The sequence below is a fragment of the Danio rerio genome, chromosome 18, assembly GCF_049306965.1.
Source record: "Danio rerio strain Tuebingen ecotype United States chromosome 18, GRCz12tu, whole genome shotgun sequence".
NCBI lineage: Eukaryota > Metazoa > Chordata > Actinopteri > Cypriniformes > Danionidae > Danio > Danio rerio.
In genome coordinates this window covers 41,749,628-41,767,332 of record NC_133193.1, presented here as the reverse complement: position 1 = coordinate 41,767,332, position 17,705 = coordinate 41,749,628, and the positions used below count along the sequence as shown (strand labels likewise).

Sequence of the window (17,705 nt, the reverse complement as noted above, 5' to 3'; positions counted from 1 at the left end):
TTTTATAGATATAATATATAATTCTTTTATTTAAGATCTGAATTTGAAAGACAAAAATACATGGTATGATTAAAACATAGAATTTGCACTACATCATAATGTTTTGCACAACAGGCATCACATGTGCAGTAGATGACAGTTCGATTTAAATATTAAATAACTGATGACCAAAAAAAAAGTAAATATGTAAACACTAATCTAGTAAGATATTTGTTTTTTTCTATTGCAACACTTCCGATTAAAGTGGTTTGGTAACAGTACGAAGAAAGAATTCATCCAACGAAAACTCCTTTCCTTCCAGTTGTGGTGAGAGAAAGAAAAAACACAGTGCTCATCAAACATCCTCGCAGTTATTCAGTTTCTTGACTCGTTTAAAAAAAATGGTCCATGGACTTGTTTAGTCATTTATTTAGATTTTTTTTTGTTCTCGCCATGCCAAGTGTCAGGACATAAGCCTAAATAAAACTCCCAGCCATCTGTTTTATTCCATTTTTTTTAAACCTAACACCACTGAAACCCCAACAACTCAACAGGGTGTGTATTTTTAGGAAAGGGACGTTAAAGTGAACAGTCCTTCTGTGCATGTGTACGTGTGTTAGTGGGATTCTCTATTTTGGATTCCAATACAAGCGGATGGTAGATTTAGATTTAGTAAGGCCCCTACGCTGGATTAAACTCTGAATAGACTAGATTGAATTAGCATCTGGGAGAGAAAGGAGGGTCGGCAGGTAACTCTGTGAATGACTTGAGCTCATAGGCAGCACCACTGTCCACTTCCATGGATTTACGGGAAAAAAGGAGCCGGATGTCCCGATGGAGGTAGATCTTTCCAGATTTGGAACTCTGGAACCTGAGAGAGAGGAAAAAGTGCAAATGGTTAATATGAGTCGCTAATGTGCATAAAACTGACAAAACGTAACGCCTGCCATTCACTCCAAAGAGTTACATTTTAATCTCATCAGACCAGAGAATTTTATTTCCTATGGTCTGAGGGTCCTTCAGATGCCTTTTAGCAATTTGGCTTCCGTCTGGCCACTCTAGCATGCAGGCCTGATTGGTGGATTGCTGCACAGATGGTTGTCCTTCTGTAAGGTTCTCCTCTCTTCCCAGAAGAACACTGGAGCTTAGACTGAGTGACCATCGGGTTATTGATCACCTCCCTGACTAAGGCCCTTCTCCTCCAATCATTTACATTTAGTCATTTAGCAGACGCTTTTCTCCAAAGCGACTTACAAATGAGGACAAGGAAGCAATTTACACAACTATAAGAGCAACAATGAATAAGTGCTATAGGCAAGTTTCAGGTCTGTAAAGTATAAGAAGGAAAGTATAAGTAGTATTAGTATTTTTTTTTTTTTTTTTTTGGGTACAGTAATCACTCAGCTTAGATGGCCGGCCAGCTCTAGGAAGAGTCCTGGTGGTTCCAAACAACATCCACTTATAGATGATGGAGGCCACTGTGCTCTTTGGAAGCAGAAAGAGCAGCAATTTTTCTGTAACCTTCTCCAGCCTTGTGCCTCAAGACCATCCTGTCTCGGAGGTCTACAGACAATTCCTTTGTCTTCATGCTTGGTTTGTGCTTTGGCATGCACTGTAAACCCTGGGACCTTATATAGACAGGTGTATGCCTTTTCAAATCATGTCCAATCAACTGAATTTACCACAGGTGAACCCAATTAAGCTGCTGAAACATCTCAAGAATGATCAGTGGAAACAGAATGTACATGAGCTCAATTTAGAGTTTACAGCAAAGGCTGTGAATACTTGCGTATATGTGATTTGTCAGTTTTATTTTTTTGTAATAAATTTGTCACATTGTCATTATGGGGTATTGTGTGTAGAATTTTGAGGAAATAAATGAATTTAATTCATTTTGGAATATGGCTTTAACATAAAAAATGTGGAAAAAGTGAAGCGCTATGAATACTTTGCAGATGCACTGTATTCTAAACATTTGACTGGTACTGTATTTCTGATATTATTTCTTATGGGAGACACTATTTCTTTCAAAAAAATGAAAAAGAAAGAAAGAAAGAAAGAAAGAAAGAAAATATAAACACAAGGCTACACTGCAAAAAATGCTTTTCTTACTTAGTTTTTTTGTCTTGTTTCTAGTCCAAATATCTAAAAATTCTTATATCAAGAAACATTTTCTAGGCAAGCAAAATATATTGTCTTATTTTCAGAAATAATATCCCAATATTAAGGGAGTTTTTTCTTGAAACAAGCAAAATAATCTGCCAATGGGGTAAGCAAATTAATCTTGTTTTTCCTTTTGATATAAGATTATTTTGCTTACACCTTTGGCAGATTATTTAGCTTGTTTTAAGGGAAAACTCACCTAATTTTGGCATATTATATCTTAAAACAAGACAGTATGTTTTGCATGTCTAAAAAATTCTTCTTGATTTAAGAGTTTTTAGATATTTGGACTAGAAACAAGACAAAAAAATCTAAGTTAGAAAAGCATTTTTTGCAGTGTACTGCTCACTTTGATTAGTACAGAGAAGAAAACCAAACATTTGACACTATTTCTGTAGCAGTGCTCTAAATAATAATTGAATTATTAACAACTCTAATTATTTTTAATGACTCTTTTCATTAAAAATTCAAGACAAAGTCTAGACTGCCCTTCCTAGGGACCTTTTCTGCACTAATGGGATGCTAAGTCTAATCAATTATTCTGTTTCGACTGGTTTTAAGAGTTATAAATTAAAGTTATAAATATTAAAGCAATGAAAAAGCTTATTTTAAGAAGCAATAACCATCAGTTTTATTATTAAAGTATTTAAATTCTTAGTAAAATTGTACATTTTAATGTACAATAAATATTCACATGGCTTGTTGCTTTAAAATAATGCTTAAAGGGAGGGTTCACGCATAAATGAAAATTTACTCAATGTTTACCAGCCCTTCATGGTTCCAAACCTTTAGGAGTTTCTTTTTAGTGTTAAACACAAAATAAAATATTTAGAAGAAAGCCTGTCACTATCAACTTCCATAGGAAGAAAATAAAATTGTATGGAAGTAAATGGTTTCCAGCTTTCTTCAAAATATCTTCCTCTGTTTTCCTCAGAAGAAGAAAAAAAAAAAACAGATACTTAAACAGGATAACAAGTAAATTGAGAGAATTTTCAGTTTTTCTGAACTCCCCCTTCAATCATATGTGCTGTTCTTCTGTGTAAAATTTCAGATTTTTGGTCAAAATTCCTCATTCAAGCAGATAAGAACTGTACTTTCATGACTAGAGAAGAAATGCCTGGAGGTGTTTCCAAAATGACTGCCAAATAAACAGACCTGCTCTATTGCAGACTTTAAACGTATACAGCATTTTTGTAGAAATCAGCTCTGGCATTCTGGGAGGCTAATTAAAATCACTATACATAATAGATTAACAGACACGTCAAGGCCACAATTAGCCTGTTGACAAGAGTGCACTCTAGACCTTTGACCATTCAACAATAAACAATCAGAATGTTTACATGGACAATAATGTTCCAATATTTACCCAAATCAAGACAAGACTTCGATTAAGGGTGCTTTTACACCTACACTTTTGTTTCGGAACGTATCTCAATCGCGCTCTGTTCTATGCCAAAGTAATCGCTCCGAGATCGCTTGAATGAGGTGGTCTCGGCTCGATTGAAATGAGCCCTGGAGCGGTTCGATTGCAGTGAGAAAGCGATCTGATCCGAGCACGGTTATATCACAGTGTTTTAAGGATATCTAATAGGCTTACAGCTATATGAAGAGAGAGTTATGAGTAGGGCGGGAAGTTTCGCGAGTCTCCGGATTCCCGCAAATGAGTGATGATCTCCCGGTAATCTCGCGTCTCCCTCCCGGTCCTCAAATAGGCATCGTCGCGCACCCTTTTCACCCCTCCCCACCGCGTCTCTCCTCAGACACGACGCGCGCGCGCACCCTGTCAATCACCACCAAACCACCACCTCTCCTGACAGCTGAGTGGGACGCTGCAAAATAAACCCTGACACTCTGACCAATGTAAGGAGAGTTTACTCGCACGTGACTTGTTTCAGCTCTTTTGGTCCGATTAGAAACTTTGCCATGTGAAAGCGAACCGCTCCAAGAGCAAAGAGCAACAATGTAACATTTGTAATCTCTGTTTCGGAACAACTGAATCGATTCACAGGTGTGAAAGCACCCTAAGAATCTCTCACATAGGCAGAGATTTTTGATGAACATATACAGTAAAGTAAGTGAGCGAAAGCGACACTCTTCAGATCTACACGCGTGATCATGTGCATCCAATTTGCTTAAACTAAGCATTCTAAAGCGTATTTTACAAGCAAGGATTCTGACACAGCAACTGTCTTTACAAAAGTTGTGTGTAAGGGGGAAACGTTAAACTTAATGACACAGGGCTCAAAGGCAGAGCAGAGGAATGCCTCTCTCGCGTGCTCCCTCCCTCGGGCACTCGCTTTCGCTGCACTTTCTCTTTGTGACTGTGCTGCGTGCATCAGTTCCCCGCATTCGTCAGTTGATGCCCAAATTGACTCAGGTAATAAAAAGATTAAACTTCAGCCATGTTCATGTTGTGAAACACTATCAAAATGTCCACCGTTGATGATATTAGACTTCAGTTTTCAATAGCGATTTTAACACTTTTAATATAGGAAGTCCTCGGCTATTCAGAGACCATTTTTAATCAGAAATCTAGTGTACATAGTTTTACGTTAGGAAATGCAGACTTGAATTTACAAACAGTCGGCAAGTACCAAAGAATAGATGTAAGACATTGATCAAATGTAGTTTTCAGTCACGCTCATGTAAGTCATATTCAACTCGTTTAGTTTTGCCTTCATTCATTTTTGATTTCCGTCTTCAACACATGATTTATTTACAACACATTTTTCAACATAATAGTTTAACTAACTCATTTCTGGTATCTACTGTTTTCTTTTCCCCATTCTGACAGTCAGTGCAGAACATTTCACTAGTTAGTTTGCAAGACAGTTGTATTCAGACAAAGTCCCTTTAAGCATTTTATAGTTTTTTTATTAAGATTTAAGTGTAATTTAGACTTAATCCGTTAACAGTTGACGATAAAAGTTGAAATAATTAGTCCAATTATTTTGTAACTGATTTGTTGTGTAAATCAAAAATATATAGTAAACATTTCTTAAGGAGGCTATGCAATACTGACCTTATTTTTATTTAAATTAAAAACAGCTTTTATTCACGAAATAAACAATAAAAAATAGAACTTATTATGACTCCAGAATAATTATATTTTTAGCAAACACTGTGACAATTTTCAGAAACATTATTTTAAATGAATGGGAGGGCAAAATAAATCGACTTCAACTGTGGGCCTGTTAAAGTTTAAGGGTGCAGCAATGTGCCTTGATGTACTTGAATGTTAGAAATGTGTTCTCCTACAACAGTACAATGTTACTTGTCAAATAAATGAACTAGGAAGATTATTTTGAGTTTAAGTTATTTAATTATCATGCAGAGAGATGATTGAAAACAAATGACTTCGAATAATGTTTTAAGTATTTTGTGATATACAGTATATGTAATTTTATAATGCAAATCTTAGATTCACGCTAACCAACAAATGATCAAAGGAAATGTATTAATGCAATACAATATGAATTGATGTTTACTTTTAACTTTAATTATATTGTTCTATTAAAATGATTTTTAAAAAGATTTTTTTGTTGAGTCATCTGCCATCATTTTCGGGCTAAAAGGTATCGGTTCAGGCACGGTTTTGGCACCGGTATTGTTTTAAAAGTATCGATTTAGCACCGGTATCGGGAAAAGAATCCAAACGATACCCAACCCTAGTCAAGCCCAGTGTTCACTAATTTAATATTCCGTTTCTCTAGGAACTGGGTCACAATACGGAAAAAATAATAGTCGCAGCTTCCGCTTCATGTCGACTTTAATCTTGTATTCAGAATAAAGGTCAATCACTTGATTTCTGACACTCACTGGTATATGTGAATGAAAATAGGCTGTGATACTGACCTCAGATGGACGAGGTAGCGGAGGGTTCGTCCTTGCCCCAGTGAGGACGTCTTTTTGTTGCTCAGTCCGTTGAACTCCCGTTTGACTGGGACTGAAAAGGTTCTCTGCCGCAGGAATGTCTGATGGCTGGCAGGCATATCTCTCAGATCGTACATCACCACAAACATCTTCACCACCGTCTTATTGGGGTTAAATAAGGTCTGAAACACAAAGACAAGGAAAGACACATCCGTTGAACATCAACGCTACAGAATCCAAAACACTAATCTATACCGTGAGCATTTCATGAAAAACATATGCTAATAATCTGAGTGGGCGGGAAAAAAAAACTATTTTATTTCACTAGCCTCCAAAAATTATTCATCTAAAACAGTGAATCAGAGTGATTTGTTTATGACTAATGCAAAACACAGATTTTAAATGGCTAGTTAAGCCAAAACCTAAACCCATGAGGCTTTCATTCGATGTGTGTGTGTGTTAATAAAAGCCTAAATGAAACGTGCTCATCATATAAAAGCACTCATATTTCTGCAGAAGACTTTGAATTTAAACTGCTTGATTCATATGGATTTGTTTTTAGTCTCCTTATGAAGACATTGAATAGAGGGACAGATTTTGTTACAATTTTATTAATGACATTTTTGCTTGACAAATTTAGCAATCGACTATTTTACATTCTAGCATTTGATGCCAGAACTAAAATAACATATGGTTAACTTGGATTAGTTACAAATGCACATCCTGGGTTTGGGTCTGGACTTTTTATTAAATGTAGTGATGTATCTTTAAGCAGAAATTTGAGTTATTGTATCCCATAATTGAATTTGAATTCATTAATTTTTAAAAATATTTTCTAATTCATCAATTTATTTATACATTTTTTATTAATTTACTAATTTTATTATTAGTATTTTTATCATCATCATTTTTCAAACTGATTCATTTATCTATCTATATATTTATTTTTTTGTTTTATTTATTATTATTATTTATATTTATTCATTTATTTTTTTATTTATTCATTTATTTTTTTTTTTTTTCTAATTCATATATCTATTTACTTATAATTATTTTATCAATTAACATAATAATAATAATAATAATTATTATTATTATTATTATTATTATTATTATAAGTGGTAGTAGTAATTATTATCTTTCTAATTCATTTATCTATCTATTTTTCTATTTATTTATTATCATTTTAATTAATTAATTTTTAAAATTATTTTATTCATTAATTTATTTTATTAGATATTATTTTTAGTGGTAGTAGTATTTATTATCTTCCTAATTTAATCATTTATCTATTTATTTATGAGTTTACTTATTAATTATGATTTTCATTTATTTATTTATTTAATTATTTTTTATTTCATTTTATAATTCATTCATCTATTTATTATATTTTATTCATTTACTAAATTATTATTATTATTATTACTAGTTTTATTATTATTATTATTATTATTATTATTATTATTATTAGTGGTGGTAGTAGTATTTACTATCTTTCTAATTCAATCATTTATCTGCACTGTAAACCACAGTAAGTTAAGGCAACACAAACTATTTGAGGAAACCAATTGAAACAAACCATTTGAGTTAAAAACTAATCTATATGAGTACTGTGAACTTACTCCATTTGAGTTGAAGTAATGAGGTATTAAGTTAACTCATTACCTTTAACACTGAGTTCAAAACTTGTCAAATGAGTAGAATTAACTTTCAGTCAATATTGAGTTACTTACACTCATTTTATTTAATAATATTGACTGTTGGGTTTTACAGTGTGTATATTGTGTCTATTTATTTATATATTTTTTATTTATTCATTTATTTATTTGTCTATTTATTAATTATTATTTTCATTTATTTATTCATTCAATTATTTTATAATTCATTCATCTATTTATTTATGGTCTATTATTTGACTAAATTACTATCATCTATTTATCATTATTAGTATTTTCATTCATTTATTTATTCATTTATTTTAATTTTATAATTTATTTGTCTATTTATTTATGGTCTTTCTATTAACTTACTAAATTACTATTATTAATTAATTAATTAATTAATTAATTATTATTAATTTTTCATTTATGCATTTATTCATTTATTAATTATTGTTTTAATTTTATAATTAATACATCTATGTATTATATTTTTTGTTTCACAAAATTATTATTATTATTATTATTAGTAAGGGTGGTAGTAGTATTTATCATGTTTCATATTTATTTATTTATTATCATTTTCTTCTCTTTAGCAATGTCAACATAGGCACTGTCTGGTTTGCTTTATTGTGTTTGTTATTAATAGTTAAAATGTTAACAAAAAGATGCACAAAGATTATGAAAGACTTTAGGGTGAAAAAAATTACAATTTTTATCTTTGAGTTAACTATCCATTTAAAGAAATATTCCAAGCTCAAGTTTCGATTTTAATATGGAAAGTCTGTTTCTTTTTTGTGCAACATTTCCACCTCTTCACCACTAGAGAGCGCATCTCTATTTGTTTTTAATGGTTGACGTTCTCCTTTGTTCTCATGATGCCGTCTGGTGGTAATCACACACATCTGAGCAGTTATTACTCATATATGAAAACGTGTGTCATAAACATGACACATAGTTTGTAAGCAGAACATTCAGTAGGTTTTTGAAATAATTTGATGAATCTTACCACTTGAATGGTTCCTGAAGGAGGTACTCGATATCCCCTTTTACCGAGTGACTCCAAGTTTATGACACCCTGAAGATCAAAAACGAACATTTTAATTCATGTTAATAACACTATTGTTTACTTACATACTTAACATACACTAGGCGGTTCATTCCACTGTGGTGACTCCTGATAAATCAGAGACTTAGCCGAAGGAAATGAATGAATAATATACACTACCATTCAAAAGTTTTGAAACAGCAGTTTTTTTTTTTTTCTAAAGTCTATTCTAAATTCTAAGTCTATCATCAAGGTTGTATTTACATGAGCAAAAATACAGTAAATATTATAATAATAACAATCAATAATAAAAAAAAGAACTTATTAATAGCGGCAAGGTGGCTTAGATATGCAGTATAGGTGAATTGAATATACTAAATTGTCCATGCAGTATGTGTGTGCATGAGTGTGTATGGATGTTTTCACAGCATTGGGTTGCAGCTGGAAGGGCATTCGCTGTGTAAAACATATGCTGGATAAGTTGGCTGTTCATTCCGCTGTTTTCCAGTAAAACGGTTTTCTCAGAGAATGAAAAACGGACAAATCATTGCTGCAGCTCTGATGCAAGTTTATGGAGAAAAGTAAAAAAAAAAACGCTGCAGTTGTTTGAATGCACGTGTTTGTCTGAGGTAATTAATCAGCCGTTATTACTGAAATGTGTACATTCCATACAAAGTGTGAAGCAGATTTGTTAGTTCTACTTACTGTAAATTGATCGCGGTGCACTCAGGGCATTCAGGAAAGTTCAGCTTGCACACTATGTGCGCGTTGCTCCCATGTGCGTGTCTCTATTTGTGTGCCTCTATTTAAAATGATAAACTGATGCCCTAAGCTTATTGGCACTGCTTCCAAGGCGTGCGCTCAGCAGCCACATTTTAATAAAACTATAGTGCTTCATAGTGAAACTACAAACCAAACTTTAATTATCGATATTGGCAATGGTGTTCGGCCAAAAAAATACCAATATCGATTTAATCGCCCAGCCCTAGGTGAATATATTTCTTATAAAACCTACACTATTACATTATCAAGCAGTTTTAAGCATTTTCCCCAAAAAATCTAAGCACTTTTCAAACCCTGACAATTACCTAACTAAAATTCAAGCATTTTTAAGGATTTCCAGCACCTCTATAAACCGTTTTATTCACATTTTGTTTGAATTTCTAATTTTATTTAACAATTGTACAGTTTTATTGTATTTTTGACCTAATAAATGCAGCCTTAGTGAGCAGAATAAGCTTCTTTGAAAACTTCTTAATGACCAATAGTGTGTGTTGTGTTGTATTTCTGTCTTTAAGCAACCTCCATAAGGTGGCATTTAAGAAGCTTTCCAGTTGTAGCATAAGAAGTACACAAATTATGACTCATTACCATGTATGGGGAAGGTGCGTTATCGTCAGAGACACTGTAGAATGACACGTCCACAGGTAAGGTCATGTGACTAGGGCAGAAGGTCCCGCTGGCGCCCACTTCTGCTGTAAAACCCTCAACAGTGCCCAGCGGCTCCAGACGGTAATTCAGAACACACTCCTACACAACAACACACAGATACACACTGTCTATACATCCATCCATCAATCCAATAACATACAATTATGATTTGTAATGTCTATTTTTAACATTCAACACTTTGATATTTGTGCATATACATTAGATTAGTCAATGCTGAAGCTAAATATGGAGCTAATCTAACAAAATAACTTACAGTCCAAAAATAAGTTGCCCAAATTTATGTTGAGGAAAAATATTAAATAAAATTGTTAAAAAGAGGAAAAATCAAGAGAATCAAAAAATGTATTAATTTTGGTTTTTATTTTTCATGCAATATTTTGCATGCATTTAGTTTAATTATTTTTTCTATTTCTAAAGTTGTTTAGTGACTAAAATATTGTTTTAATAAATATATCTGTTTAATAAATCTGTTTTGTTCAAATGCACCAAAATATATTTTAATATTATATTATGAATATAGTATTATAATGAATATATACTATATTATTAATATATTATTCAGTGAGAAATGGATAAAATAGTCTTTTTAAAAATAGGGTGTACAAATAAAAAATATGAAACAGTACACCACTTTTTTTTGAGAGTTGTAAATAAATATATTAGACAATAATATTTTACAAGAAAATACAGTTTTCATTTTCTAATGTATTTGTTTTTTAGTGATGTTTAATTAAACCATAAAACTAAATCACATTTTTTATACATAGAAAAATCGAAATGAATAAATATGTATATTAATAAGTACAAATAAATAAACATAATTGTTTAAGCTAAATAAATAAAGCATGTTTCTTTAAATAAAATTAAAAACAAATCATTAAATAAAAATTAACAGTATATAGATATAAAAAATAGCAAGGTTTTACAAAACATGTTAACAAAAATTAACGAAAACTAAACGTATTCAAATCATTAATAAATCTACAGACAGTATACAAGAAGCACACAGACAATAAGAACCAATATAAAAAACACAGAAGTTTCATAAACTGATACAATATGATGAAACAATCAATGTAACAAATACTGGGTTCCACACAAATGATTTGTGTTAATTTAAGTAGATTAAACATAAATCAATTAATGTGTCCCACTAAAAACTCAAGAATAAAATACATTATTTTCTACAAGGACTCTTTAAAATATTTTTGGAGTGGAGAATGTGTTGGACTCCCAAACCAAACAATTGTTTTTAATCTTGGTTTATCTTGCAAAGAAATGTTAACTTTTGTTGTCGTCATCTCCTCCGGTACCCTCATTTAAAGTGTGGTTGTCTCAAGTATGTAATCTATTTCCACTTGAGAAACTCACCAATGGCATACACAGGGTATATAGAGGAATCAGAGAGTGCAATTTAATACCTTTTAAGACCCTTTTTAAGACTTTTCCCATACTTTTTAAAGCCTAATCACCACTTTATTTTTCAATAAATTTTTCGGTGTCTTTTTATTCTATTCATCATATTATCACTGTATTTAAATGGTTCTAAGGTTGGGGTTAGGGATTAGGTAGGTTAGGGCGATATTACAGCTTCATACCACACTACTCCACATTAAAATTTACACTGGAAAATAGAAAAATATTAAATACAAATAAAAAAGAAAAAAATCAAGAGAAGTAGAAAATTGTTGAAATTTTGTAAATTGTAATTTATATATATATATTTTATTGATAAAATATTAATTTTCAATATGGGCTGTACTCAGTTATGCTGAGCACTGTAGTATTTAAGACTTTTAAGTACTTCTTAAGGGCCTTAAATTTCTCTACATTTATTTATCAATTATTAATACTTTTAAGACCCCGTGGACACCATGATACATAAAAAGTCTGATATTTTTTGGCAGCTATGGACACCTTTTTGGCATTACATTACCAATTTCTCGAGTTGTTATATTCTATGGTGCATATCTAGCTTGGCTGCATTATGCTGTTAACTTGTTTGTATATTTCCCATTATTTCCAACTGTATAGCGTAGACTGTATTTGTATGTGCGGATGTATTTAAAAAACCAACGATTAATTAAAGAAAACTCAAGAATTGTGTTGTTTCAGCTCATTTTGAACAAGTAGTTTGGACAAACAGCAAGGTAAACGCATGGGTAAACATCCTTACCCGAATATTGAGAACATATTTGTGTGCTGTACAGGACAAAATCTCTGACAAGCTTATTTTGGTTATGTCATCATTTGTAAAATATTAAAACAGCACGATGGCGCAGTGGGCAGCACAATCGCCTCACAGGAAGAAGGTCGCTGGTTCGAGCCCCGACTGGGTTAGTTGACATTTCTGTGTGGAGTTTGCATGTTCTCCCCATGTTTGCATGGGTTTCCTCTGGGTGCTCCGGTTTCCCCCACAAGTCCAAAGACATGCGGTACAGGTGAATTTGTGTAGGCTAAATTGTATATGGTGTATGTGTGTGAATGACTGTGTATAGATGTTTCCCAGTGATAGGTTGCAGCTGGAAGGGCACCCACTGCGTAAAACATATGCTGGATAAGTTGGCGGTTCATTCCTCTGTGGCGACCCCAGATTAAAAAAGGGACTGAGCCGAAAAGAAAATGAATGAATGAATGAAATTAAAACATCTGAAAATACACACATCCTTCAATATGCATTAGGATGTATTTAGTACTTATAACTAACTGAATATAAAACTATTTTAGTACACACAATGAAAAAGCCAAGTGAAATGTATGTATGTGTGTGTGTGTGTGTGTGTGTGTGTGTGTGTGTGTGTGTGTGTGTGTGTGTGTGTGTGTTTTTTCTGTTCATCTACCTCAAAGTTACCCAAAAGGCTGAGGTTGGCGGGTGGAGCGCTGGCACTGAGAATCTGATGCTGAGACTCATCATAGTCTTGTGATCTTTTCAAAACCCTGCAAACACACACACACACATACACACTTCAGTCAGCCATTTTGGGTAGTCTGCAGCTTTAGGGATAACTCTAGTGTGTGTGTGTGCACAGCAGATGGCAGTGCATGTAGGAAAGCCTCAGTAAAGGAAATGGCACAGTGAAATATGGAACAATGGCATTACAGCAGGAAATGAAAAAAGAGAGTCATACCTCCTATTGGCAGCCCATGGTACACCTCTGCAATGAATCAGAGACGTGTCTAAATCAAAATATCCTGTCTGGCTTTTTCTTTGAGGAACCTGAGGGGGGGGAAAGGAGGAAGCAGATGAACACATTTACATCTTTTGTTTGGAGGCCTTTGACCGCTTCCACAATGCCCTTTCTATAAAGAGCTAATTATATTGTTACAAGACACTGTACTGCATTTGCAAGTGTATAAATGATTAACTGTCATAATAATAATAATAACAATAATAATAATAATAATAGACTTTTAATAAAACAATCAAACAAACTAAATAAAAAAACTCGAGTGACGCTTCATCCATGTCACAATAAACTTCTTTCTGTTTATTTTGAGGACACAAATTAGGATATTTTGGACAAAATCTACAAACTCCCCGACCCTTCATAGACAGCAATGGTCTCAAGACACCCAGAAAAGAAAACTAAATCTTCCTCAAAACAGTCCATGAGTCTTCAGTCGTTCAATTATGACAATGATATCAAGCACAAGACATCTAAATAACACTTTTATTTAACATTTCAGTATTGTAGCTTTCTGGATTTTTTAAAGTCCTATGACTCTTGCTTCTCTATGCAGGATCCGAGAGCTCTAAAATTTCATCTAAAAAGATGAATGAAGGTCACGGGTGTTTGAAATGACATGAGAGTAACCAGGGCCAGTGCGTCCATAGAGGCGACCTAGGCGGCTGCCTAGGGCGACAGAATAAAGAGGGCAGTGTCCCTGAAACTACCCTTGCCACCCGCGCACTCGGTTATATCTGGGTTTAGAGCGGCAGAATAGAGAGAGCGGCGTCCCTGACACTACCCTCACCACCCGCGCCCCTTAGTTATATCCTTGTCTGGGGATAGAGAACCCCCCCCCCCCCCCCCCCCCCCCCCGTTTTCATTTTAGGGTTGAGGGCGGCGTGACTGTCCTTTGCCTAGAGCGGCAGTTCAGCTTGCTCCGGCCCTAAGAGTAACTAGTCATGAAATTCATGGGAAATGATAAACAGTTAAACATTTTGTTTAAGCTTCAAAGCTAACCTAATTACATCAACTTTTAGGAATGTTCTATTACCAAGGATGGCAAAATCGAACTCAGCACACATACAGTTGAGATCAAAATGATTAGCCCTCCTGTAAATTTCTTTTTTAAATACTACACAAATTATGTTTAACAGAGGAAGAATTTTTTCACAGTATTTGCTATAATATTTTATTTTATTTGTTTTATTTTGGCTAGAATGAAAGCAGTTTTTAAAATTTTAAAAGAGATTTTAGGGCCAAAATTATTAGCCCCCTTTAAGCTATATATATATATATATATATATATATATATATATATATATATATATATATATATATATATATATATATATATATATATAAAATTTTTTTTTTTTTTTTTTTTTTAATTGTCTACATAACAAACCATCATTATACAGTTATTTGCCTAATTACCCTAACTTGCCTAGTTACACCAATTAACCTAGTTAGGTCTTTAAATTGTACTTTAAGCTGAATACTAGTATCTTGAAAAATATCTATAAAATATTATGTACTGTCATCATGGCAAGGACAAAAGAATTCAGTTATTAGAAATTAGTTATTAAAAGGATTATGTTTAGAAATGTGTTGAAAAAAAACTTTCTGTTAAACTGAAATTGGGGAAACAATATACAGGGGGGCTAATAATTCAGACTGTTCTACTGGTTAAGAATTATTATAATTTTCTTTAGTCTGGCCACATCCTTTTGAAAATGCTGATCAAAACAGTTGTTTATAACGTTTAATGAAAACCAATAGAAAGCGTGAGAATTACATCTAAGTGGATCTCTAGAGAACAAGAGCACCACTCATCTGGAGTAACAACACGAAGCTCCCACACACGATCAAGTGCCTGAGTCATACAGCACCAATCACAACTCAAACTGCCATTGGTATGCTTTGAAAACAACAAAACCTCATGGATTCATTTACAGAGCATAAATGAAAAGTATTAATAAAACCATGAGTTATATGGAGTTAGATATTATTAGTAGTCAATACTGGCCAAAAGGATTTCACTAGCGTGCCATCTAGGAAGCCCGGAATTCTGTGGTCAGTAATTGAGACAAACAAGAAGTGATTCAGAAGTGAGCATCGAGGAGTCATACTCAAAGCTTTGGGGCCCTTTGAGTAAGATCTGAATGTGTGTGTGGTGATCTGTGCTCTTACAGGACTGGAGAGGAGAGGTAGGCCTGTGCAGGGGTGGAAGGCTTTTGTTGCGGTGCCATCTATGGAGTGACGAGTCTGTTTCTTCCAGTTACCGCATGACTTCAAAGGGGTGGGGGAGCATCTCTGCTTTTAAAAAAATAAAGAGAAGAAATTCAGCACTGAATAGTACAGGAAACAGGGCAATGTAGGGTGGCGTTTACACTAGTGAATCTTTGTTTAAAACTGCATACGTTTTGTTATGTACTATTTACTGTTTGGCCGGGTTTCAGTGTGGACAGGCTAAAATGTAGACAATTGAAAATTTAGCAGTGGTCCACAGTCACTCTCTGACCGGTCTTTTGGTATATGGACCCTTTTCACAAGACTGTTAAGATAGCATCTTAAATCTTTAAAAGTTTAGAACATTTATGGCTCTATCATACACCTGGCGCAATAAGGTGCAAGATGTGTTTGGCGTGATTTCTTGCTATTTTCAGACCAGTGCAGCACAAATTTTTACGTTTTGCACCATGTTGTTTAAATTGCAAATCCCTGCACTGCAGATGGTTTGTTTAACTGTTTTCTCACTAGTGAAGCATTCAGTTTTTCCACTTACAAAGTCTGTCATGTAAATAGCAAAAGCGCCATGGCTCGATGCAACTGACTCTTACGCCCGATTCATGCGGGGCTTCAGCGTTAATGCTTGACAGAGGGTGTGTCTGAAGTTGGGCTGATGTGATCATCATAGTCAGCCAATGAAATAAGTCAGCAATCGGCTACTGTCTGAGCTGGTGTATTAGCATACATCGATCTGAATAGTTGACGCTTCAGTTGGCTCTTGAAAAGTTGAGAAAGTCCTAACTTCTGCAGCGACGACGAATGTACAATACAGTTGAGCAACGCTTGACATCACCAATTCAAAGTGAATGGAAATCGTAGACGCTGACGCCCTATGTGAATGGGCCGTTAAAATGAACAGGAGATGAGTCTCTGATTGGCTTAATGCATGTTATGCATTTTGCATATGTATTTTTCAGTCCTTAAAATAGCAGAAGTGGACTCAGACACGCCCTTAATGCTTTTGCGGTATTTTATGAACATTTCTATGCATTCAAGTATGTATTGCATTATCGTTGCATCAAATGACAAAAATTGAATTGCCGTGTTGTGCGAGGCGATTGTGATGCAGAGTGTATGGGCAGAACAGTAAAAGACGTTGTTCTCTCTTCTTACACAATTTACTTTTCCTTTTTCTCAAAGTCTTGATAACACTATTGTGGAGTTTTCCTTTTATCATTTCAGCAAATTGGATTGTAAAAAGAAAAGGGTCCATTGGATATCGTTTGCCAATCTGTCAAGCCCCTGATCTTTGATCATCACACAAATGGAAGAAAACTATTACAGATGCCTTAAAGATACACATATGTCTAGTACGCGTGAGTGGTCACATTTCAGGCATTTTAGTTTGTATAGTGTAGACGGATAAAGTTTTTATTTCTGAAAAGTAGTGAAAACACCAATATAAGGAGTGTTTAGATTCTAAAATGGCACTTTAAATCAAGATGGTGATCAAGATGAACAAATCATCTTAGAGAGAATTTTGGTGTGTAAACGTCACAATACAAACTGCATTCTGCTTTTATTTTTGACAGTCAACACAACAAAAGTCTCTCCAAGATGATTTGTTCCTATTACTATAAATGACCAGTGGAGAAATGTGTAGTTTTTCAATAAAAATGAACCTATAATAATATGTAAACTCAATAATAACACTGTAATAGGATACCTTTAGGTAATGAAAGATTATGAACATATCTTGTGTTGATCTAACATTTGTTATCATATTTAAAAACAATTATGTTATACAATTATCTTTCATTAATTTCATTAATTTTCATTAATTTCACTAGACAAGTGTGATATGAATTGTTAAATGTATTGGTCGACACTTCATTTAATTAGTATCAGATTGGTTCTTTAAAAAGGTATTGATGCATCCCTGTTGTAAACAAAGCCTAAAGACTAATTTATACTTCTGCGTCAAGAGCACATGTATGTTCCGATGCAGCCTCCGCGCAGTTGCATAGCCCTTGCTGTGGCTGATGCCGACGCTGATGTGCACCTCTCAAAAAATGCAACAGCAAGTTGCAATGATGCATAACACAAGCTCTGTAATTGGTCGGCTTAAGCCTG

General features: G+C 33.8%; 1 protein-coding gene across 7 annotated transcripts in view; it reads right to left on the bottom strand.

Annotated features, from left to right (window-relative positions):
* atosa (atos homolog A) overlaps nt 1–17,705 on the bottom strand; it is a 79,101-nt gene continuing 61,396 nt past the window's right edge. For 3 of the 7 annotated variants that reach the window (XM_073929126.1, XM_009293780.5, XM_005173655.6), the window contains 7 exons: nt 15,534–15,659; nt 13,302–13,390; nt 13,014–13,110; nt 10,093–10,251; nt 8,683–8,751; nt 5,998–6,197; nt 1–850 (listed from right to left, as the gene is read on the bottom strand). In XM_073929126.1, coding sequence (XP_073785227.1) covers nt 697–850; nt 5,998–6,197; nt 8,683–8,751; nt 10,093–10,251; nt 13,014–13,110; nt 13,302–13,390; nt 15,534–15,659 — 894 coding nt within the window. In that variant the 3' untranslated portion in view covers nt 1–696. 7 annotated transcript variants of the gene reach the window in all.